The 25,225-nt window shown below is 52.0% G+C and overlaps 1 protein-coding gene across 1 annotated transcript; it reads left to right on the forward strand.

Annotated features, from left to right (window-relative positions):
* Nucleotides 1-8,487: 8,487 nt before the first annotated feature.
* On the forward strand, nucleotides 8,488-17,379 carry SNCB (synuclein beta). Its single transcript, XM_011362232.2, has 6 exons — nucleotides 8,488-8,737; nucleotides 9,403-9,532; nucleotides 12,173-12,214; nucleotides 12,435-12,553; nucleotides 16,278-16,367; nucleotides 16,739-17,379. Exons 2-6 carry the CDS (start codon nucleotides 9,412-9,414, stop codon nucleotides 16,769-16,771), a joined length of 405 nt encoding a protein of 134 aa, XP_011360534.1. The 5' UTR covers nucleotides 8,488-8,737; nucleotides 9,403-9,411; the 3' UTR covers nucleotides 16,772-17,379.
* The last annotated feature ends 7,846 nt before the right edge of the window (nucleotides 17,380-25,225 follow it).

Raw genomic sequence — 25,225 nt, forward strand, 5'->3', positions numbered from 1 at the left:
CCTGGAGGCTGACAGTCAATATCTGTGCAACCCCGTCCCCTAAGTATGTGCCAGCAATGTGCCAGGCATGCGGTTATGTACTAGGAGGTGGTGAGGAGCAAAACCTGGGTGGCCCCCAAGCCCTGGGCTATCAGGGAGCCCGACATCAGATGATATCACAAAGGCTACATTTGTCATCACCAATATAGACCTCTGAAGGAAAGGAATTCGCAGGTAGAGTCCATGACCTGAATAGCGGGCTTTAGAGCCGCAGTTCTCAAGCGCGTGGATCAGAATCACCTGCAGGGCTTGTTAAACAGACCGCAGGGTCCTGGCCCAGAATTTCTGATCCCTTGGTGCTGGGCTTGGTCCTGAGAACTGGCATTTCCAGTAAATTCCATGATGATGCTGGTCAGGGACCCCATTTTAAGAACCACTGGCTTAGAGGCAGTTCATGGAGGAGGTGATGTTTGAGCCGAGACCTAAAGCATGAGTGAGCGTGAGCCAGATGGGTGGGGGAGGGTATCTCAGGGCATAGGGCAGCATCAGCTCCGGGGCGAAGGGAACATGGGTACTAGAGGAAGACAAGAAAGACCAGTGTGGTGAAACCCGAAGGAGGAAAAGATGGTATGTCTTGATCCTAGGAACATGGAGAGCCATCAAGCGCCTCAGGTAGGTATGGATGGGTTGCTCAAGTAAGCGGATGAGCTTTCCAGCAAGTTCTCTGGAGTTCTGTGTGGGAAACAGACTCAATGGCAGCAAGAGCGAGTGGAGGCAGATCTATTAGGATGCTCATGTAGTAGCCCAGAGAAGATGGAGAGAACATGCTGGATTTCAGAGGTATTTAGAAGGAAGACTCTGTGGTGTTTGGTGAGGGACAGGCTCTGGAGAAGTGGCGTGGCGTCCCAGCTAACTGTTATTGCATAACAATCCACCCAATAATCTTTTTTTTTTCTGCTCACAGATCTGCAATTTGGGTAGCACTCAGTAGAGACAGCTCGTCTTTGCTCCAAAGCACTATCGGTTGGTGTGGCCCACAGACTGAAGCTGCAGTCATCTGCTCACTCCCAGTGGGGCAGTTGATGCTGGTGGTCAGCTGGAACCTCAGCTGGGGGTGTCTGCTGGGATAGCTCGCTGTGGCCTCTCCACGTGGCTGCTGTGCCTTCTTATAGTGGCTGGGTTCCCAGAGTGAGCGTCTCAAGAGACGGGAAGCAGAGGCTGCCAGTTTTTTAAGGTCTGGGCCCAAATCTGGCACAGCATCATGTCTCATGGGACTCATGTATTTGAGTCCCAGGGCCCACATTCAAGGACAAGACAAAATATTACCTCCCAATGGGAGGAATGTTGAAAAATTTTGGACAGATGAAGCGCTGGAAGAAGGCCAAGCCTGGGGAGAGATCATGAATCTAGATTTGATGGAGAAAAGGAAGAAAGGACTCTCCCCCAGCACACAGTCTCAGCTGCCTTGGAGTCCTGGCCCAGAGCCTGGCATGGAATGACCCTGTCAGCCACAGCACCCTTCCCACCATCTTCTACATCTTCCAGCTTGAGTGACTAAGGAGAAACCATGGCCCCACAGGGGTCCTGGCCTCTACCCAAGGCCGTCCTAATTCTATCTCTGGGGGACATCTTCACAGTGGGGTTGAACAAGCAGAAGCTCTTAAATCCCAACTTTTGTTCCTAAATATCTTGCATCTGCCCACTCCTCACCCTCCTCGCGGCCCCCATGCCAGGCATGCTCTGCCATCTCTGGCCTGGGCCAGTGCCCGGGTCTCCCCTACCACTCTCCTTGCTTCCACCCCTGCCTCCCTATAGAAAATTCTCCACATGCCTCAGAGGGTCATTTAAAATATTAATCTGATCACTTAACTCCTTAACTCCCCTGTTTAAAACCCTCCAGAACATTCACGATGTGATTCAAAGTCCAGGTAATGGGCATACAAATTCTTGCATGATCCAGCCTCACAATGCCTCCAATACTCTGATCTTTCAACAGGCCAGGTTCACTCCTACCTCTGGGCCTTTGCACTCGCTTTTTCTTTGCAACCCTTTACATGACTGACTTCTCTTCTTTGTCCTTTAGGGCTTGGCTCAAATGTCACCTCAGAGAGGCCCTCCCTGCCCACCCTACCTAAAGTAGACCACTCTCCCCCATGCACTCTTTAACTTGTCACCCTGTTTTATTTCCTTCTTAGTATTTAGCACCATTCATTCATTCACTCATTCATTCATTCATTTAGCTATTCATTCAACAAATACTGATCTAGCAGTTACCTTGCACCAGATACTGTTTTAGGCACAGGGAACACAAATGTGAACAAAATTGATGGTTCCTCCTCGTTGCTTTGAAGGCTCCAGGACTAAGCCCTGGGATCTCTTCTCTGCTCTGGCAACACTTGCTGTTTCATGACCTCATCCAGCTGTGGGCATAAATGTCACATATCCAGTATACCTGGGGCCCCGACCCAGAACCCAGAAAAGCACATCCAAATGTCTGCTCACAGCTCCACCTGGGCATCTAATATGCCTCTCTCTCAGGATTATTGCATCCAAAGCTGTATCCCTGACCTTCCCTGGTCCCCAGACCTGCCCCACCCACAATCTTCTCTATTCTTCCAATTGCTCAGCCAAAAATTCTGGAACTGTCCTAGACTCCTCTCTTTCTAATCCACCAGCACATTTTATCTTCGGCTCTCTCTATCTTCCTAATAGATCCAGGATCCGAACACTTCTCTCCATTTCCATTGCCACCACCCTAACCCAAGTGACTGTCATCTTGTCTGTATTGTGACAGTGGCATCTGAACTGATACTTCCACCCTTGCCCAAGCACATTCTACTCCCTACAGAGTGGCACTTAAAATGCAAATCAGAGCATGTTGCTCCTCTGCTCACGTCACAGTGTCCAGTGTCCGCAGGGCCCTATCAGCTCTCTGCTCTCCTTTCCTACTCGCTTGCTCCAGCCACATTGGCCTCCTTGCAGGTCTTCGAACGTGCCAGGCCCACTCCTGCCTTAGCAGTTTACACTGGCTCGTCTCTCCATTCTTAAGTCAGGCCTTCCCTGCCCACCGTATTGAACAGTCCAGGCCCTCAGCCTCACTCCAGCACCATAGATTTTACTTATTTATTTTCCTTATCATCTGCCTTCCTCTATGAGAACATAAGGTCCCCAAGGCCTCTTTCATTCACAGCTGTGTTCTCCAGTGCCTAGAACAGGACCTGGCTTATAACAAGCACTCAGAGGTCAGAGCAAGGAGGGAGAGTTGACCATTAGATTTAACAAGGTGAACGTAGCCAATTTTGACAAGAGTAACGATCTAAAGCATCTTGTTTGGTTACTAGTTCATTTGTTAATTGTCGCTTCCTACTGGAATGTTCTAGAAGAGCGGGCACTTCACTAGTCATGTTTTCTGCTAAATCTCTGGTACTTAGAACAGTACCTAGTACACAGTAAGCACTCAGGAAAAACTGATTGAAAGGAATAGATGTCAATAACCAGTTACCAGTGACTTCTCCTCTCTGGATATCTGTTCTCTCATCTGTAAATTCGGAATGAAAATGCCCACTTTAAAGAATTCTTTTTAGGGCTTAATGATATAATGGCTGTAGTTCTTGGCACACAGTAAGTGGTCAATAAATATCACCATTCCTCTCTCTGTTGTCAGCCCTCATCCTGCTTGCCCGTCTTCCTCCCCAACCTGAGGCCTCTGAAAATGGCAGGAATGTTGATAAATGTTTAATCACGCTGTCAGGCACCACAGGCAGTTATAAAAGCACATCTGGGTTTTTGCAGACCCACACAGGGATGGCATCTCCAGGATCTTCCGAAGAAAACGCCTTCTGCTCCAGCCACTTCTGCTGGGATTTTTCTCCCATCCCCTTCCCCACATTCTCCCCACTTCCCTCTCAGGAAGCCTCAATAACCGTTCTCCTTAGTACGTTCTCAGGGAGGTGAGAGGGGAGGGAGGAATGCAGAGGCCCACTTTCAGGGCCAGAGAGAACAGAAACCAGGAGCAGGCCCTGAGAACTCACGGGTTTAGGGCCTGGCCAGAAAGAGAACTGGGGATCTGAGCTCTGCCCTAAGGGGACCAGCAGTGTGGCACGAGGTAAAGGATCCATTATGCCAGAAAGTGGTGGCCCAGTAACCGTGTCCCCTTCTTTGAGTGACAGCACATGTAGAGAGAAAGCAAAAAACATGTAGCAAATGTTAACGATTAGTGAATCTAGGTGAAAGATATTTGGGTAGTCATTGTACTAATATTGCAACTTTTCCGGAGGTTCTATTCATTGTACTATGCTTGCAACTTTTCTCTAGATTTGATATTTTTCAAAACAAAAGGATTGGTGTGAAAAGAAACAGTGACAGAGATGCTAGCAGCTTACCCAGTAACCATTCTCCCTTCTCCTACTTTGATTCCAGGAAGTCAATGCCCAGCTGAGTGACCACACTTTTGCAGCCTCGCTGTGCCTAGGCAGAGCCAGTGAGAGAGAAGCAGCAGTCGTTGGCTCGGCTTCTGGGAAAACTCACGAAAGAGACAGACAACTGGAAGGTGCTTTTTTTTTACCCTATTTCTCCTTCTGCTTTCTGCATAGACATGATGGCTGGAGCTGCAGCAGCCATCTTGGACCATGAGGTGGCCTTGAAGGTGGAATCCGCGTACTAAGAATGATGCAACAGGAAGGTAGGCATCATCACACAAACGGTGGCCTGCCTCCCGTTGGACTTCTTTAAGTGAAAGGATAAACACCTGCTTAGCCTAAGCTTTTGTACTAGCAACCAAATGAACTTTCTGCCTAATTTGGAATTTAACCTGTTTTCTGTTCCCTCTACACTCTAGGCTTTTTCACCTGCCAGATCCTCTGCCAGGAATGCTTACCACCACTTGTAAGACCTTTCTCATCTTTCAAAACCCAGCTTGAATGTCACTTTGTCCTGGCCACTTTCCCTGGATGCTCCTTCTCTCCTGGGCTCCCAGAGCTCTCCCTCCCCGCATACAGCTGTTAAACAATCCAACAGCCCACTTGCTGCCAATCTGAGGACTTCACTCCTCATGGCTTTGGCTTCTCTAGTATTTATCCTGTTGTCCTCTAATGCCCTTGGTTGCCCTGCTACTGCTCTCTTCAGCTTCTTCTCCTCTCGGAGCTGCTCCCTCTCAGTCTTTTCCCCAGGCTTCTCTGCCTGTGAAGGTTGCAGTGCCTTGGAATTCTGTTCCAGGTCTTCTCTTGTTTTCACTCTCCATGTTCCCCTGGGCGATCACATCATCCCCATGGCTCCAGCTGCCACCTCTGTGTGAACGACTCCAGATCCAGTAGGGTATTGGGCTGGTATGGACCAGCTCCTGAGAACAATCATTAAAGTTTCAGGAATTTTATGAACCACTTGTAAAAGCCATTATAAACTTATGATATCATTTATGTTAAAAACAAATATAATAAACACTCAAAATATCGCTTTCTAATTATTTGACCAGTATCTCTACTCTTAAGGTTTTTTTTTTTTTTTAATCTATATCTTCTGTATGGTGAAAATACAGCATGTCTCTTTCCAATTCTCAGTGACATCACATTGACAGCTTGAAAGCAACCATGGAGGGAGAATTTACACTACAGGTATCAGCAAACTACAGATCAAGGTGTTTCTCCACTTGGAGAGCCACGCTTTAAAGATTTCCTGGTATACCATGGCCCAAATCTATACCTGAAGCCAGCCTGGAGTGACTGCCTGAGCTCTGGACTCAGATATCCTACCATCTACTGGACACCTCCTCCAGCCTGTCTACTAGGCACCGCACATTCATCATGCCCCAAACAAGCTCACCATCACCATACGCACACACACTGTTCCAGCCCCTCAATGCCTATTGCACTTTGCTGCAGCAGCATTCACCCCAATATTCAAGCCAGGAACCTGGGAATCATCCTAGACTCATCCTTCTCCCTCTTCTCTTGCACCTGATAAGTTACCTTCCAAATAATACCCAAATCTTCCTTGGTCCTGTTCCAGCCTCATCGCGGCTTCCCTAGTTCAGGCTCTGACGTTCTCTCCCATGGATTCTGCTTCAGCCTCCTCACTGATCTTGCTGCTTCTAGCCATGGCCCCTTCCAACCCACCTCCACCTGGCCCCTTAAAATGCAAATCTTGTATAGGTCTCTCTTGCACTTAAAAGTCCTGCAATGACATAGGAAGCACAGATACCCTTCATCCGGTCTTTCTCTCTTCCTCCTCTCTTCTTTCCTCCTCAGTCCTTTCTCGTCACCTACTCTGACATTCGGGGGTTCTCAGTCCCGAGTTGCAGAAATCATTTGTAGCTAATTTAAGCAGATACATTTATTAACCAATACAGAGCAGCTCAAAACTCTCTCGGAATGCCAGGGAATTCTCCAAGCCTGGAATGATATCCCAAATCACAGTGCCAAGCAGGCCTAGAAAGACTCCTCTGACGCTATGAACATGGACAGTGCAGCTTGCCCTGTCACGCTGGGTATTCCCAGAAGCAGTGTAACTGATGCCCCAATGACCCCTGGCAAGAGCTGCCCCTGACAATGCCACCTGTCCTTACCAGAGCAGACTTCCTCCTTCCCTGCTGCTCTGGCACTAGCTTCAGGTTCTGAATCTGAGGCTGGGGTGTCTGGGGCTGACCTCACAGGTCCTAGCTGCAAGGAAGCCTGGGAAAGCATTGCAAGTATCTAGAGAGGGAGGTGGGCTCTGCCTCATAAGGTGGGGGATCCCCCAAACCTAGGAAGGGGCAATTCTGATGCCGAGAGGCCAACGATAATGACAGATGTCCCCCATGCTAGCTTTTAAAATCATACAAGTAAAATTCTATTCAAGGTAAAATAATCACATAGCATAAGAAGGAAGGCAATGAAAGTCAAAGCTTCTCTCCCTAAGTCCTCTCTGCCCCGTTTGCCAGGGACAACCACTGTTGGTGGATTTTTTGGCAGTCCTTGCAGATCTGTTCTTTGAATATCCAGATATAAGTAAGTCTGTATATATTTGTATACAAGGTGTCTATAATATATATAGCATGTGCTTTCTAATGGCAACATAGCATTTGACCAAGTGAATGTACCACAATTAACTAGCCAGTTCTCTACAGATGGACATTTAGGTTTTTTCATTTTTTTGCTACAAGAAACCAGGCTACAGTGAATATCCTTGTACGAATGTCTTTGTGCGCTTGTACAAGTATAGATCCAAGAGATAAATTCCTGGAAGGGGAACTGTTGGCTCAAAAGGAGCGTGCATTTGTGTCTTAGGTAAACATTGCCAAATTACCTTCCAAAAAGCATGCCCAATTTGCAGCTCTACTAGCGGCCTGTGAACATTTTTTTTCCATGCCCTGCACTCTGGCTGCTGGCTGCCCCTCACCTCATCACCTGTCACTTATACACCCTGCCTTTCCAGCCATAGTGCCTCTGCCCATGCTGTACCCACAGACCAAAACTCCCTCTTTTATCTGCCAGATAAAATCTTGCCTGTTCCACGAGGCCCATCTTAGATGTCACCTCCTCTGTACAGCCATCCCTAACCCCCTCTAAGCTGTCAGAATCCCCTTCCTCTGGGATCCCAGCTTCTTGGGCATAATTCTGTCATAGCACTGACTGAGGGCCTATGGGTTCCTGGCATTCTAAGACAATTTTTGGCAATCTTCGCCCTAACCATTCAAAAAGTTGTCTTGTCAGCATCCTTCTCCTTCCTTCCTGGCTCTCCAGCTGTACTGCCTTTTATCTGTTCTGAAGCACAGTCCTGCCACAGGGCCTTTGCACTAGCAGTTTCCTCTCTGTGGGTCTTGCCTTCACTCATCTTGGCCTTGGTGCCTCTCTGGGGTCTTTGCTTCCATTCACATCCTCACAGAGGCCTTCCCTGACTACTCTGTCTCAGGTGCCCCTCCTCTAGTCTTTCTGTTACATCACCAATCTATTATCTTCTTTACACTTCTCACAAGCCGAAATAGCTCTGGTTTAAGTGTTGCCAGTTTTATTTTCTGTTTCCCATCCCTGCGACACACAACACACACCATTGTAAGCTCCCCAAGAGCAGGGACCCTGTTTTTCTTTTCCATTGTCTCCAGCCTCCAATCCACCTGGCATCTGTCTAAGCGCTCAATAAACGTTCGTTGAATGAATCATCTGTATTTTACAGAAAAGGAAACACATTCAGAAAGGCGAGCTGAGTAGCTCAAAGTCCCAGTTAATTACAAAACAAACAAACAAACAAAGAACAGCTGAGATTCGAACCCATCTGAACTACAAAGCCCTTTGCACTATTTCTTCTCCATTCTTAGCACGCCGCATTGTCTCTCCCACCAGAATGGTCTCTTGGGGGCAGGACCTGAGTCTGACGCTCCGGGGTTCCCAGCTGCGCGTCTCTTGCCGGGCCCGGGAGGCTAGGAGACTCTGCGGAGATGTCACCCTCCCCGCCCCCTTGTCAGTCAGGCCGAGGGGGCGGTGCAGCCGCCAGTGGGGAGCGCTGAGCTCAGAGCTGCCGCAGCGCGGGAGCGGGAGCGGGAGCCAGAGCCGGAGTGCGCGAGCGAGCAGGGCTCAAGGCAGGAGCGGCGGCCGGCGACGCACCCAAGGCCCGGGCACTGCTGCGCCCGGCTCAGGGCCCGCGCCCCGCCTGCTGCAGACTGACCTGAGCGCCTGGCCACGGCCGGATCCCCAACCAGCTCCAAGCCCACCCCAGACCAGCCTAGCTGAGCCCTTGCGCCCGCCCACCTCAGCCGCCGCTCCATCCCCAGCTCGGGCCCCGCATCCAGGTGAGGTGGCCGCGCTCCGGGAGCCAAGAAAGGGAAGGGCTGGGATGGAGAGGGGACCAGGTGGGTTTGGAAAGGGTCTGAGTTTGGAGAGGGGGCTGCGTGGGATGCGGAAGGGGTTGAGGAAGAGGCTGGAGAACGTAGAGAGGGCGCCTGTGGGTGCGTGTCAGTGTGCGCCCCGGGGAATGTGTGTCTGCTGCTCTGTCTGCAACTGCCTGGGTGGCCGTGTGTGGACGTGCGTCCGCGCCCGTGTACCCGTGTTTGTCAGTGTCAGTGCGCGTTTGAACGTCTGCGTGTCCTGTATGTTCACATGAGCGTGTCCATGGAGTGTGTTTGTGTGCTTGGCCGTGTGACACTGTCGTGTGCGTACAGGCAGGTTCCGGGGCTTCGTGCCGAGTCCCGCACTCCTGTTCCGCAGGGCTGTAGGTGGCGGGGCCCCGGAAAACCGAGGCGTTGGCCCCTCCCGTGTCTTCGGGTTTCAAGGACGCTAGGACTCGCCGCGGCCCTGTGGCCTCGCGCTGGGGACAGAGAAAGGCGGGAGGGGGCTCCGGGCCCACAGGGTGCTGTGGTCTCAGGAGAAAGGGGAAGGGGCCCCGCGCGTCCCTCGGGAAGAACTGGGGTGAGGGTGCAGGGCCAGCGCACCGCGCCCGTATGTTCGCCCTCCCCAGGCCTCCAGGATGGACGTGTTCATGAAGGGCCTGTCCATGGCCAAGGAGGGTGTCGTGGCCGCTGCTGAGAAAACCAAGCAGGGGGTCACCGAGGCCGCGGAGAAGACCAAGGAGGGCGTCCTCTACGTCGGTGGGCGAGGGGCGGGGCTGCGGGGTTTGGGTGTCCCCGGGGAATTTGGTCTGGGGTCCTTAGAGGGAGGGAGTGCGGGGTCCGGGCGGGAGAATATGAGTCAGCAGATAAGGTGGGTCAGCTGGGGTCACTGGGGACACAGCCACAGGAGGGGGAATGAGGAGGGAGGGTTGGTGAGGGTGGGGTTCAGGGGAAGGCCAGGGACAGAGGGAGGGAGTGAAGCAGACAGGCTTCCTTTTCTTCTTCTCATTAGTAATAGTTAGCTGGTGTTGAGCCCTTACTCTCTGCCAAGTGCTGTGTAAAGTGTCATAACATCCATCACCTCATTTAATGCTCCCTGCCCATTCCACAGACCAGGGAAACTTCCCAGAGGTTTGACTGTCTTGCTGAAGGTCACACAGCTGATGAAATCTGAAGCTGGAGTTTGAGCCAAGCTTTCCGGACTCCAAGGCCCCACCCCTCCCCTTGCCTGCCCTCCCTCCTGTATTTTTGGGGCTTCCTCCCAGCCCTCCTCTCCAGCTACTTCCACCTCACAGTCCCTCTCCATGTCTCCCTGCCTCCCAGCGCCTGTAGGTCCACCACTGCCATCGTTCCTCTGGGTCCCCCCTCCTTGCAGCTGCCAGCTGGCATCAGGACAAAGGCCAAGTGGTTAAATCTCTCACCCTAAGTCTGAAAGGAGAGGGAGCCTTCCCTCATTTGCATAAAGGGAAGGCCCAGAAACTGACATTTACTGAATCCTCTCCATGATTCAGGCCTTTCTTGTCCTCTATGCAGGCTGAAGAGGGCTGATTAACTTTGTCCAGGGCAGATTTGGGTTTACGGTCATTTGAAAGGTATTTATTGACCACCTACTATGTGCCAGCCATTGTGTGGCTCCTGGGGATATAACAGTGGACAAGAGACAAAGTTGCCCTCTCTCCTGATGTGACACAGAGCATTCCAAAAATGGGATTTGACATCAAGTAGCTGGGGTGGGGGCCACTTTGGTAGGGTAGTCAAAGAAGGTGGCATTTGGGCTGAGCCCTGAGAATAAGGAGCCAGGGTGGAGGCTGGAGAGCAAAGGACAGGAAGCAGGGATAGGTGGGCAAGAGCCCATTGATGAGGGGCCCTTGTAGGCCCGGGTAAAGCACTGTTATAATTACCATGAGAGACTGTAAGCTAGGCACCAACATGATCAGATTTCAGTTTAAAAAGGTCCCTCAGGCATTGGGATAGAGCAAATCGCAGAGACCGCCTAGGAAATCGTGTAGCCACCAGACAAAAGTGGTTGGAGCTGGAACAAAGGTGATAGAGACAGAGACAAGGCTTGAGCCCACACATGCCGACCGACTCTGGCCTCCCTCTGCCTCATCCCCCTGCCCAAGAGCCCCCGGCAGCCCAGTCCCTACACGGTTAAGCCTCAGCTCCCTGTAACCCGGCATGGTCCTGCCTCGCTCAGTGTTTCCAGCTTTGTTTCTCACCATTCCCATCACTGCAGGCACACAGATGGCATTGAGGTGCTTCGTGCAGGCCTGAATGCACACTTCTCTGTGCCCTGCCTGCGTGGATGGTTTTCTGTGCTTGCTGTACCCTCCGCAGTCTCCTTTCTGCATATCTATCTGCTCCCCATTTGTCGAGGCCCAGGCAATGCCCCCTCCCTTATCATATACCCCACTGTTTGAGGCTGGAGGTCCTCTCCCACACTGCTTGAGATCCTGGGCACCGAATTTGCTCTTCTCTTACCCCCATCTGACAGTGAGCGATTGGCCTGGAGCCTGGCACAGAGCAGGTGCCAACAAATGTTTGTGGGAGGAACAAATGGGTGCATGCACAGCCGCCTCGCCCCGGGTCTGGCTGGCCTTAGGTGTGAGAACCCTGTCTTCCCACAGCGGCCTCTTCCCCTCCCACAGGCCTCAGCCTACCCACACACCCATTTCTGGGTCTCTCAGGTGTTGTCTGAGTTTCCAAATCCTCAGGAGATAGGAGACCCCCGCTCCCCTGAAGTCTCCTCCACCCACCTCAAATCAGGCCCCTTCGCCTTTCCCAGCAGCCCCACATTTTGCTGTAACCAAGTTGCTGCCCTCTCGGGAAGGCCCAGTCAGTGCTGTGGGTGTCAGCTATAACCTGTACATCACCCTTAGGCCCATCAAGCACCGAGACTCTCCCTACTCCAGCCAGAAGAATGGATTTGCACCCTTGTTAGAAGAATCTTTAGAAGAAATGGCGTGGGGGTGGTGAATGGAGGTGCCCATAGGCGGGATGTAAGCAGTCAGACACCCGAGGCACCTTTCCAAATACATGACCCATTTGCCCCATTCCCACCCCACATGCTCCCACCCTGAGCAGAGAATTAAATGACCCACTGCAAGTAGAGTGCTTTGCACAGTGCTGGCACTCAAGTGACAGCCACCTGGGGCTGTGGTATCATATCGAGGAAGTAGGGGGACGGACAGAGGGGAGAACTAGAAGTCCTGAGGAAGTGGGGCTCAATGCAGCGATGAGGGGGGACTTGTGGGATCCTGAGAAGCCCGGGGAGGCAGTGATGGGGCCAGGATGCCCACTGCCATCTGGGTTCCTCTGCCCACTCTATAACCACCGCGCTTGCCGGAGTCTGTTTCCTCAGTTCAGAACCCTTAAATGTGCCCCTTTATCTTCCTGCAGGAAGCAAGACCCGAGAAGGGGTGGTACAAGGAGTGGCCTCAGGTACCAGCCCAGCACTGGCACAGTCTCTTTCCCTCCCCCAGTCTGAAAGCTGGCCAGGATCCAGAGGGTGGCAGGGATGGATGGTGGATAAGGGTACCCTCAAGGCTTTGGGGGTGCTCCACGGGAAAAGCAGGCTCTGGGATACTACGGGGGGAGGAGGATACCTGTGTCTCCTTCACTCTGACCCCCAGCCCCTTCCCCAATCCTCTCGCTGCTCCAGTGGCTGAGAAAACCAAGGAACAGGCATCACATCTGGGAGGAGCTGTGTTCTCTGGGGCTGGGAACATCGCGGCAGCCACAGGCCTGGTAAAGAAGGAGGAATTCCCCACTGACCTGAAGGTGAGCAATCCTCAAGCCACACACACGCATGCATGTGTGCACATGCACACATGTGCCAGGCACACCCATAAACCTGCCACCAGGATCCCTGCTCCACCATCCAGTCTAGGGCACAAGCCACCTTGCCTCACATTCTGTGACCTTGACCCAGATCTGGCTATGTACATGTATTCTGCTTCCAAGTGTGACCTAGACCACTTCTGGCCATGTCTGCATGTGTCACTGATTATTCATTCATTTCTTTTCGTTCAACAAGTATTTATGCCAGAGAGGAATTGTTCTAGGGGTTACCACAGTGAATAGGTTTCTGAGTTCATGGAGTTGACACTGTAGTGGGAGAAAATAGTAAAAAGCCAAACAATAAGCAAGATGATTTCAGACAGGGTAAGTGCTATGAAGAAAAGACAACAGTGTGATGGGATAGAGTCCAGGGATGAGGGGGCTACTTTAGCTGATAGGGCTTCTCTGAGGAGGTGACATTTGAGTGGACACCCAAGAGATGAGGCAAGCCAAGTGGGAAGTGGATTTCATGCAATAGGAACAGCACATGCAAAGGCCCTGAGGCTGGCATGAGCAGGTGTGGACCACGGTGGAGGGGTGAATTGTGCATCACATGTTTGCACAGGCTGGTGTCCCCAGGGGAGTGGTGGTGGCTATCCCACGTGCATAATGACAGATGCTTCCATTGGGACACACTGTGGAGTAAGAGCTATGAGCTTTGGAGCCTCACAGCACTGGATCTGAATCCCAGCTCTACTAATTCCTGACTCTGTGACCCTGGGCAGGTCTCATCACATTTCTGAGCTTGATTCTTTCCCTGTAAGATGGGAAATGAACATAAGAGGACTCTTACATTATATCTATATTAGAGATAATATAGATCAGAGGTTCTCAAAACTTAATTATGCATCAGAATCACAAGTTGGCCAAGTTAAAATACAGACTGTCGGCCCCATGCCTAAATTTTCGATTCAGTAGGTCTGAGGTAGGGCCTGGGAACCTGCATTTCTAACGAGTACCCAGGTGATACTGATGCTGCAGGTGCAGGGACCCCACTGTAAAAGTACTTGTTAAGACAGGCTTGCATACAGTGAGTGCTTAGTAAGAGACAGTGGCCTCATGACCATGTGAATGGTCCGTGTCTGCCCTCTGGGGTGCAGGGGCATATGTGACCACAGATGTGCATGAAAATGTACCACCGTGACAGTGCACTCTGTGGACCCATACGTCTGCACAGACATCCTCCTGTGGGTGCTGCATGTATGTCCACATACACGGGCAGACTCTCCCTCTGTGGGGGTGGGGCTCCTTCAGCATCTGGTTTAGGAAATCAGTGTGCATTCTGCATGAATGTATCTATCGGGCTATGGGAGGAGTCCCCACCCCACCCTCCACTCTAGACATTTTGCATAATTGGTTCCTCCCCCTGTTGGAAGTCCTGCTTATGCATTTTACCACCTACGTGACTTCCCATTTCTTATCATTATGTTTCCAGTGATGGCTCCCATTCGCTGCCCTCTTGTAAGAGCGGGCGATCCCCTAGACATGTTACATGGAGTAACTCACTGACTCTTCATAATGTTCCTATGAAGGAAGCGCCACAATTAGCCCATTTTACAGATGAAAGAACTGAGGCTCTGAGAGGTGAAGTGCCTTGCCCAAGATCCCACTCCTGCCTGCCTCCCTGAGAAGGTGATTGGGAGGATAAGCTCATGTTATTGCAGTCACTTGGTGCCAACATGGGGCCAGGCCTGTGCTGGGGGCTGGGGGCTGGGGTGCAGACAGGCAGGTCTGGGTCTGAGCTGTCAGGCTCAAGGCTGTTTGTTGAGGGGGGCCTTTGCACAGAACCATCTTTCTAAGGCCGCTTTCCTCCTACCAGCACTTGTCGACAACTCAAGCCTCCTCTCTCAAGGGAGCTCAAGATCATAGATTTACAATCTAAACCATAGGTCTTCGGTGCCACTGCGCATGAGAGATGTTCCTGAGCATCTCTCTATCCCAGCCTGCTCACACACATAATCATAGAAGCCCCCCATACTCCTGCAAAGTAGAGACAGCACCTCATTTCCCACCTGAGGCTGCTGAGATCAGGGGTGAAGTGCCGGGCAGCTAGTGAGTGGCCAGGCTGGGAAACTCCCCCATGTTACCAATACCCAAATCAAGACACAGAACATCAGCTCTTCGGAAGTCCCCTTTAGACCCCCTTCCAGCCCCTATTCCCAGGACCAAGACTAGGGTGAGACAAGGGAGGTGTCTGGGGTCTCATTTGTGTGGCCATGAGAGTGGGTGCCTTCCAAACACTTGCACCCTAGGCGCTTTGCTCTCCTCACCTTCGGCCTGGCCCTGCCTCCTCCTCTGTGGGGAATTGCTTCCTGACTCCTATCACCACAAATTAGTGAGTTTTAACTTCATATAAATGTTATCCTAAAGCACATACTCTTCTGTACCTGGCTTCTTCCGCTCAGCAGGAAACTGTGCCATGCACTATTGGTTGGTCTCCATATTGTGCCCTGTGTGATGACACCACAACACGCATCTCTTTGTTAGACATACCTGAGTTGTTTCCAAACAATGTGCTCCAGCTGGGATTTTTAACACTATGTTTTTTTTCTGGGTTCTGGTCGTAGCTGGGTGACTTCGAACAAACTAACATTTCCCCAGCTCCTGGGCCTTAATGTGCCCAAGTCTACACTGGGGGGAATGAGCCACGTCAGGAGGTGTAAACTCCTGTGCCCAGGGGGCCCACTTAGACAGGTAATACGAAGGAGCTGAAGCTGCCTGGATGGGGCTGAGGCAACCAGAGTACAGAGGTGCTCACGGCAGACAGTCTCAGTGCCAGCCCTCCAGGGTCCCAACAGTCTTATCTCCACCCAGTAGGGAGGGACAATAGTACGTGTGGAAGTGGGAGAGGTGGTATGCCCCATGGCCTACTAGTTCCCCTAGGGGTTCAGCATGCACCAGCTCATGTGGCCTTGTGCAGCCACACATGGACCCCAGGTTATTATGTGTGCTTATGTGCAGGCAGCTCTGTCCTGTGTTTGTGCACATGTATTCACCTGCGAGTGGCTGGCCATGTGTCTGGTAGCCCCCCACTTTGTGTGCTTGCTGGTCTGCACCCATCTGGGCAGCAGATGCAGGGGGAGGGGAGTCTTAGCTCACACATCCAAGCAACACCATGAGCTGTTGCTTCCAGCTTATCTTAAAATAGAAACAGCTGAAGAAACCAGGCCACACAGGGCCCTGGGGGAGGGATGGGTGGAAGGTGGCAGGGGAATGGCTCAGAGCCCCTGCCCAGCCCTGTCCCTGAGCCTCTATCTCCCTCTAGCTCAGAGGAGCTACCAAGGTTATCTCTGGGGTCCTGATGCCTGCATGGAGCCTGACCCAAGGGGGTAGGGATAAATGGGTGACTGAATGTGCTGCTTATCTCCCCATCCCATTCAGTGGAAATGATGGAAGTGCAGGAGGCTGCCAGGTGCTGGGGAGAGGGGTATGGAGAGCCCCGCTCTGCTCTCCACCCACAGTTTCAAGCAGGATCTGGAGGGATTTCACTCCTCGTGTCTGCATTCCATTTCCAAGGCATTCCAATTAAACAATTTAATTCGAAACTCTGGTGGCACTGCCAACAAAGCCTAGCCTTCCCCTAATCAGCCAAGAGCTCCCCAGGGTAATAATGTGGGGGGCATTCCCAGCTGCCCTCACAGGCCCTGTCCCTTCTCTGCCGCAGCCCGAGGAAGTGGCCCAGGAAGCTGCTGAGGAGCCACTGATAGAGCCCCTGATGGAGCCAGAGGGAGAGAGTTACGAGGAACCACCCCAGGTGAGGGGTGGAAGGGCTGGGTGGGGCTTTGGGCATCCCAGAGGATTGCTGCCATCCCCAGCTGGAGAGAGACAGGTCCCTGGAAGGGTAGGGTTGGGCCAGGGAGCTTCAGGCCCCCCTTTTCTAGAACCCAGGCCCCAGGAGGTGGCAGCAGGGAAGGAGGACAGCTGGGATATAGCATGGGGCCCCAGGTACCCCTGCCCAGAACTGGCCAGGTTGTCCCCAACTTCCAGGTTTCTTCCTGCCAAGGGGAAGGGGATGCACTCTTCCTCCTAGAGGGGGAGGGCTCTCGGGCCCAGGGCCTGGCCACTTGGTCTCCAACCCCTTCTTCTGTTACTCTTCTCCACTCCACCCCCATCCCTCTGATACAGGAGGAGTATCAGGAGTATGAGCCGGAGGCGTAAGGGCCCAGGATGGACCCCCACCAGCAGCACAATCCCTTCCCTGTCCCTGCCCCACCCCCCAAAGCCAGGGCTGTCCTTCTACCCCTTCCCCACAAACAAGAGATCTTCCTTCACTCCGAGGCGCCCCCTCGGAACCTGTGTTAGTGTCTGTCTATCTGTCTGTCCCACCTGCCCGCGTCCAACCCTGGGGCCTGGACAGGGCTGGGGCTGCAGCCGCGACTGGGAGCCTCTCCCCAACTAGGTTGCCACCTCCCCGCCCCATCCCTTCCACCGTGTGCGCGGATGTAGCATGTTCTATATGTTTTTAAACGAAAATCTGAAAACGACGGCTCCCTCCCGCTCACCCCCGACAGAGGTTCTCTAAGGGGCCACCTGGTAGACCCAGAGTCTCCCACCCCACTCCCACGCCGACCCCAAGAACCTTTTTTTAAACTAGAACCAGGAGCCAGGCTGTGCCATGTCCCCTCCCCCAGCCGGCCCGGTCCAAGAGCGGACGTCGTGTGTCGTGATTGTGGCATGGAAAGTCCCCTAACCTCCGTGTGAGCGTGTTCCAGGCGGACGGCATAGCCGCCCCCAGCGTGTCCATGAATAAAGCCAATCTGTCTGTAGCCGGTGCCACATGGGCAGGAATGGACTAGACGCCGAATGGGAGTGGCCGACAGGCTTCCAGGTCCCAGCCTGCCCACTCCCTTCTTTGGGGCCCGGCACGCTTGGCCCAGATACGAGACTGACCATCTCCGGCCTCAGCTTCTCCATCTCCCACCCTCTCCCAGCATGACCAAGAGGGAGGGAGTTACCCCAGGCTGGGACACCCCGTAGGCTAGGAAGCTGGAAGGCGGCCTCGGGCGCCACCTGCTGGGCCGTAGAGCGCCTATTGGGGGTGCAGGGCGGAGGGAAGCCCCGCGCCGCCACAGCGCAGAGTGAACTGACTCACACCTCGCCTCACACCCAGCGCAGGCGCGCGACGGACACGAACGCGCGAACATGAAAGCACGTACGCTGGTCCCTGCGCTCCCAGCCCCAGTGTACGCACTCTGGCAGGCGCGCACGTGCAGACACGCGTGCACGCAGGCTGGCCGATATGTGCACACTCAGTTGCATGCGCGCCGCAGAAAAATCTTCGGAAACAAGCAGCGCGGCAAGTGAAAGACGCTGTTACGCGCATAGACCTCTTTCCCCATTCACATAACGTTTACACGCGCACACACCTGAGTACACCTGCCCAACGCAGAAAAACCCATCCAAGAGCAGGGGAAGTAGGAAGCTGCCCCAGAAGGAGGCAGTGCTCCACCCGTCTTTGAAAGGCAACCGAAGGTTTGCGGCCTCGGCTGAAGTGGGCGAGGGTCCGCAGAAATCCGGAAGCCAACCAAGATCGACACTAGAGGGACCCCAACACCATCTCTGTGTAGGGAAAAAGGGGTGGAGACTCCGCGGAGCTACGCAAAGGCCCCTCTTCCGTCAAGGCGAAGGCACTGCTCTCATTGGTTCAAAAGCTCCCCACATCGTACCGGCGCCGAGACCCCACCCCCATCGGTGCTAGGCCCCACCCTCATCGATTGGGCGCTTTCGCCCTCTTTGCAGCAGAGTCCCCCGAACTTCGCTTCCACTTAGGCCGGGTCTGGGTCCAGGAAGAAGCCTCGCTTAGCTTTGCCGCAGAGCCCCCGAACCTCACTGCGCAATACTCCACCCCCTTCTCTGCCTGGTCAGACATCCTTTCCGACTCCAGCCCCGATCCTGGAAGGAGCCTGCTCTATTCAGTCTACCCCCAAGTGTTAGCGCCGCCTCCTTCCCTGAGTGATGGCGGGCAGTGGATGGTGCAAGGCTCGGGAATGCCTTGAGCACTGAGGGAGACGGGTCCACTCGGGTCATCTTGGCCTGCAGTGTAGCGAGCCTTTACTTCCGGAAGTCGGAGGCAGCTGGCAGACGTGTATATAAGGAGAACAAACCGGTGGGCTTGGATTCTCTGACCCAACGTGCCAGTTCCAGGATATCCAGATTCCTTTTGGCTGAATTAGGACACTATTTACAACCTAGAGTCCGCAAGGATTGCAAACACGTGGCCCTCAGGTTGAATTTGACCTGTAGACGTGTTTCATTTGCTAGCACAAAGTTTAATTTTTTTTTTCATTCGATTACAGTTGGCAACAGTACCTTTTTCTATTCACTCATTTTCATAAACTGCCTGGTCCCTAAAGAATTTGAATTTGCCACTACCTCTCCAGCTACCAGCGCCTGATCCCCAGTTTTAGATGCCAAAGTCAGGTTCATCATCTGGCTTTTGTTGGGGCGGGGGTATTCTTCCTTCCCAAGTGCCAAACCATGCATCTGGTTTTCTGAGCCTGGTTTTCTGCTCAGAACCAATGTTTTCATCTGTCGTGGTTACTTTAAATGCATTCCAAGCACAGGCCCAGAAGCATCAGCGGAAGATGCCAGCCTTGTGTCGGATGACAGCCCTGACATGGTGCGCCTGTGAGGACACACAACTCATGGCCCCTCCCTCATGACAAGAATGGAGCTATTTCCCAAGTGCCCACTATGTCCCAAGCATCCGACACTTGTCCCATTAATTTCACTTGAAATTGTGCTCAAGGATTACTTGTTATTAGACCCAATTTACAGACGAGAGAATGGGGGCCAGAGAAGCAACATTACCTGCCTTGGAGAATGATGCTGGGAAGTGGCAAGGCCACATTCAGCTGGAAGCCTGACCCAGAAGCCCAATTTTCCAAAAGGCATGTGCTTTTAGGGGACACAAACAAAATCACCAACAGTAGAAAAACATGGGGGCAGCAGAGCGGAGATAAAAGATACTTGTGCAATTCCATGCAAACTGCAAGTGCGATTGTGTGTATATGTGGGGGGCAGCGTGATGGGGGTGTATCTACATGTGTACACAGATGTGGCCCACGTGTGTTTTGTGGCTTTATTTAGTCATCTAACTGTGTGTTGCACACCCGCTCTGTTCTTAGAAGTGAGGGGCTACAGGGAACAGCTCAGCAGGTCGCCGCCCTGACAGAACTCATGTCCCATGAATCAACAAATACATGGATCAAGATACTTTTGAGTTTTACAGGGGACATAAAACATAGCTATGTGATAGAATGTGACAAGGAGGAGGTAGTGACCAACATTAAATTGGGCGGTCAGCTCAGGCATCTGAAAAGGCGAGGTTGGAGCTGAAACCTGCATGGAAGATCTGAGAAGAGCATTGTAGCAAAGATGGAGCCCACCTCTCTGTGTCTTCAGGAACACAGGGTGTGTGGTCAGCCCAGTGAGCCCAGCTAGGCCTCCCAAGATATGTGGGTCCGGCCCCACCTTGCCTGACCCACACCTTCCCTTCGTCTGTGGTCTTTCCTCCACAGCTGCCCTCAATTTTGCCTGCTGAAACATTTCCCTCCTCTGAGCTTTCTTTAGTCCTCCAACCAGAAGTGATTTCCCCCCATCACCCCCTTCCTGCTCAGCTGTGCACACAAAGACCCCCTCCCCACCCATGTCAGCGCTCTGCGGACCTTTGCCAGCTGGCTAACGTAGAAACTGCCCCCCCCTTCCCGATGAAGGGTTGGGGGCCGTCTCCACCCCTCCAGCTCCCCACCCCTTCCCCACCCCCTAGTAAAACAGCTCCACAGCTTTCTCTGGAACTTTATTTTTGTTTTCTCCCTTCTCTATTTATAGCTCTCTCCCCTCTAGAATCATCCCTGCATCCATCCCGTTGCCTAGAAACCGGCTCTGGGCTGAGGGTGGGGGAAGGCCAGGCCAGCCCAGGCAGGGGAAAGGAAGAGCTGTCACCCACTCCTCTCAGCACTGCTCCCAAGCTCCCAGAAGCCCACCTCACCCGCCCTCTGCCCAGCACCCACGGGTGTTTTTTAAGAGATAAAACAAAATGTGAAAAACAGCAGCCTTTGTGAAGTCCTTCCAGCTTCTAAAGGGCATAAAGCATGTGATTTCCCTCAGCGCCTCTCAAGAGCCTACCTTGCCTGGACTCACTTTTTTTGGATGAGGAAACTGACACTTCAGGAAACAAAGTTCCCATAGCTCAAGTCTTCTCAGTAGAAATTCCATGGCTTTGGACTTGTTTCCTGTGGGATAGTGGCCTGAAACACCAAAAAAATACGTTTTAAAAGCATAACTAATCCCACAATCTATTAATTTCAGAAGGGTAAAGAGAAAAATTTTGTCATGATCTTGCCACACTCCAAGCCACCAGTCCTGCTTCCACCACACTCCCTCCCATACATTCTGCCATGCCCCCAACCATGGCCCCCAAATGCTCCTGCAATGCCCCACCATGTCACCCCACATTCCCCCTACCATTCTCAACTGCAGCTCGACTCCTGGCCCTAATGCTTACCTTCCAAAAATTGGATGGGGAAGCCTGAGCTTGCTTCCTGGCTCTGTTACTTCACCAACTATGTGACCTCGGATGGTTCACATAACCTCTCTGTGCCTTTCTCGGCCGGAAGAACGCTAATTTCCACCCCATAAGACTAATAAGGGAATTAAATGTGGTACTGATGAGAAAGTGTTGCAAAAACCGTCGAGTGCTGTAACGTGTGATCAATTAGAATAATTAATATTATTATTATTAATAATATCATTATTAGGGCCAACAGGTGGGACCTGGGCTTACAAAGGGAGCCCCTGGCCCTTGTCCAGGCAGAAGGACCCCTCTCTCGGGCAGGAGGAGGGGCACAGATGGGGGCTGCCTGAGAGCATTGGCAGACCACTGAGGAGTGGAGGAGGGCAGAGGCCCTCTTGTGCCCTACTCCTCCTGTTCTCAAGTGCCTCCATCCCTACTGCTTCATTCCCTGTCTCCCACCCCAAGGCCCACCACTGCCTTTGAAATAGGCTCTCTGGACAGAATGAGGGAGAGGTCTGCCAAGGAGCAGCTGGGCCATGATTCAGCCTGAGTCATCTATCTAAATCCCAGGGCCACCCCCAACTGGGCTGGGTCCTGCAGCTGCTGGGGGGTAAGGATGTGAAGAAGGGGGGAAGGAGCCTGTGTGGGCAGCAGGCTGTGTTCATATGTGCCCAGGCCAGGGGCTCTCATGAATAACAGAACAGCACTGTGAGAGACTGGGAGTAGTACATATGAGGAGGTCATAGTAGGGGAAGTGACCCCATGGACATCAGTTATCTGGCTGACTGAGGAGGCAGGGTTTCCGTGCGTGTGTGTGTGTGTGTGTGTGTGTGTGTGTGTGCGCGCGCGCGCGTGCGTGCGTGCGCAGGGGTGGCATTGGGGGCTGGCTGCTGTCTTTGCTCTGGTACAGTCTGCTTGTCTCCATGGTGCCTGTTGCCACACATGCTTGCTTTTCAGAAAGTCACTGGGATTGTTTATTCCACCCCTGGCCTGGGCGCCAGCCAAAGAGCTGCAGGCACTTGTTTATCTTCTGGTGCGTACGAGTGTGTATGGCTTCCCAGTGGCAGACCAACCAAGATACGCATGCATGCACACACACACTCACATGGATGTTGGTCACAGGATGAGCCAGAACCCCAAGATAAAACAAAACCTGGTTCTAGGCAGACTTGCTCTATACAGGGACAAAGCCAATGACCCCCAGCAGCCCCAGGGGACACACCACCAATTTAGCAACCCCAAAGCTCAGGAAAGTGTGAGAGCCAATTGCCCTGGCTTCTGTCCTGTGTTCTCACGACAGAACTAGTCACTGCACAGTGATTGTCCAGGCCTGGGTCACTATCCACCCCTCAAGCTGGCAATGGGGTAAGTCCCACTCTGCTACTCACACTGGAGTGGGGAGGTGGTTCCCCAAAAAAAATGGAGGTATTGTACTCAGAAAAGGGTGCACAGTGCTGGACAAGCCATTACCCTGGTGTCTGCCATGAATGCTACACTATGCCTGGTGCTTGGTGGGCGGGCGGGGGGGGGGGGAACAGTGTTTTGTTTTTGTTTTTGTTTTTGTTTTTTCTCCCTACATCCTCCTCAGAGCTCTGAGAGCTAAGAGTTACATATGAGGAAGTTGAGGCTCAAATACCTAAATAAGGCCACGTAGCTAGTAACTGGCAAGGCCAGAATCTGAACTTACCCTCTTATCTCTATGCCCTTTTTGAGCTACAACTCTGCCTTAGCAAGTGTTTTTTTCTGTTGTTGGAAATTTTTCATTTTTAAACATGTTTTTATCAACAAGTCCCCATGAAACAAGAATTGTTGGGTGGAAAGGGCATAGATGGAAAGAGGTGAGCTCTGACCACATCCCCTCAGATGACTTTGCCTTTCTGTGCCCGCCAGCAGGACTCCCAATAGCCAGGACCTACGTCTTTGTCAGAGAGCTGCCTTTGGGCTATGGAACCCACTTTGCCCATATGCACTGCGGGCCAGAAGCACCTGGAATTACTATGCAGCCCGTGTCTGCCAGGTGCTCAGATATAAATGCACCAGCTCCCTTCCCCTTGGCCAAGGGAATTCTGAGGTGTGCCTTTACCCCATTTCCCAAGACTTCCTAAAAGATTAAGCTCACTCACTCACTGAGGTAGCCGGGTTAATATCCACCTCTTATTGGATGCCTTTCCCTTCTGGACCACCTTCCCACTCCCCTGCTGGTGTCTCTGCACCTCCCAAATAAATCACATTCACTTGATCTTCATTTTAGAGTCTGTGAGCTACACCCAGGGTGCTGGATCCCATCCTATACTTGCATGCTGAGCATCTGGGCCCAACCATCATGCTCATCCTTCCTGGCATTTCCCCTTTCCCTCTGTATGGGCCCCCATCAGAATTTCAATGCCTTCAAGCACCTCCTAGCCCCCAGTAGAGACTGTCATATTTCCTTTCTCCCTCCAAGCCCAAACTTGTGGAAAGAGTCATCTGCTTGCCCTCTTCACTTCCTTACTCCCATTTACTCATCAGTTCCACCCCCCTGCCAAGTCTGACATCCACCCCCACCATTCCACTGACTGTGCTTTTATCAAATTTCCATTACCTTCTTTTCAAGTCCAGAGGACATCTCTCAGGCTATATCCTGTCTTCCTGATGCGGCTGACCCTGCCCTCCTGGAACTTTCTCTCCCCATGGCTTCTGAGACATCAAACTCTCCTGGGTTTCTTCTGGTTTGTCAGACCACTGTATCTTTTTTTTTTTTTTTTTTTTTTGCAGCCTCATTTTCCTAGCTGGTTGGTATTCCTTGCAGTGGACCTGGGCCTTTCGTCTCACCCTATTTGGCGTATACTCTTCCCTCCTGTACTGACATGCCGTCATGACTTCCATCACCAGTTCCCTGATCTGGCCACTCCAGAGCTCAGTTTTGGACTCGGAAGCATCAGCATGGTTGTCCCATAAGCCCCTGCTTTCCTCATCAGGGTTCATCTGGTATCTGTCCTTCATCTACTTGGGTTCCCTGAGGCAGAACCTCAGAGAGGCAACAAGATCCTCTCTCCCCTCACACCCACATCCATCCCATGACCAAGGCCTGTTGACTTTATCCCTAAATAGATATCAAATCTGGCCCCTCCTCTCCATCACAACAAATGGTGCCATGATTCAGGCAGCATCATCTCTAACCTGGACAACTGTCATAGCCTTCTCACTCATGCCCTGGTCCCGCTCAGGTCAGCACTCGCTCTGCCCTAGTGGGACATTTTAGATCACAGGCTGGTCTTATCACTTTTCACATCTTGTGAACTTTCCCAAGCCTCCATGTCTTCATCTGTATCGTGGGGCCGATAATGTTTACCTTGAGGGCTGTAGGAGGAATAAAATGAAATGATGAATGTAGATTAGGGTTTGTAAACTGTGAAGCTAAATACTCTTGTGGGCAATGAATGAGCAATTTTCAGGGCCTGAAACGTTGGGAAGCAGTATGGGTGTTGTCCGTGGTGCTGAAAATTAGTCTGGCACCCTGAGGTTTTCTGCTTCCTTGGAATGCCGGCGGAAGGTGCCCATATGATAGATTTTCTTCATTTGCCATCTAGATTTTTAAAAGAATTTTTCCAAAAGATGATGGTGACTTAGGGTTCACCAGGTAAGTGAGAGTAATAGTAAGGGTTAAGCGTGAGGTTTCAAAAGTTACACAGCTCCGCCGCTCATTAACTGTGTGAACAGAGACCAGTGACCTATCAGTATTTCAGTGCTCTTATCTGAAAAATGGAGATAGAATACATTAATATTAACTTACTTCTAAGCGATTGGAAACTGAAATTAGATAAAACCTGTAAACAAAACTTAGAACTTTCCCCCTCACCCCTTAATAAGCGTTACATTAACCTTAACTGTTAGGATTTTCAATAGGTGGTTTCACAGTACAGGAGAGAGGGCTTTACCATCTCTCGGCAATTATTGAATTATTTTTTCTCCTCTGGGAAGCTAAAGGAGAGAGGACAATGTCTCCACTGAGAAATGTGGAGGAGGGGTGGGTAGCAAATCCTCATGTCCTTGGCAACCCGGTTCAACTAGAAAGCCCTGAACATCCTTCATCTTGTCAAGACCACTGTGAGATAATT

Source organism: Pteropus vampyrus, unplaced genomic scaffold (assembly GCF_000151845.1).
Source record: "Pteropus vampyrus isolate Shadow unplaced genomic scaffold, Pvam_2.0 Scaffold74, whole genome shotgun sequence".
NCBI classification, from domain to species: Eukaryota; Metazoa; Chordata; class Mammalia; order Chiroptera; family Pteropodidae; genus Pteropus; species Pteropus vampyrus.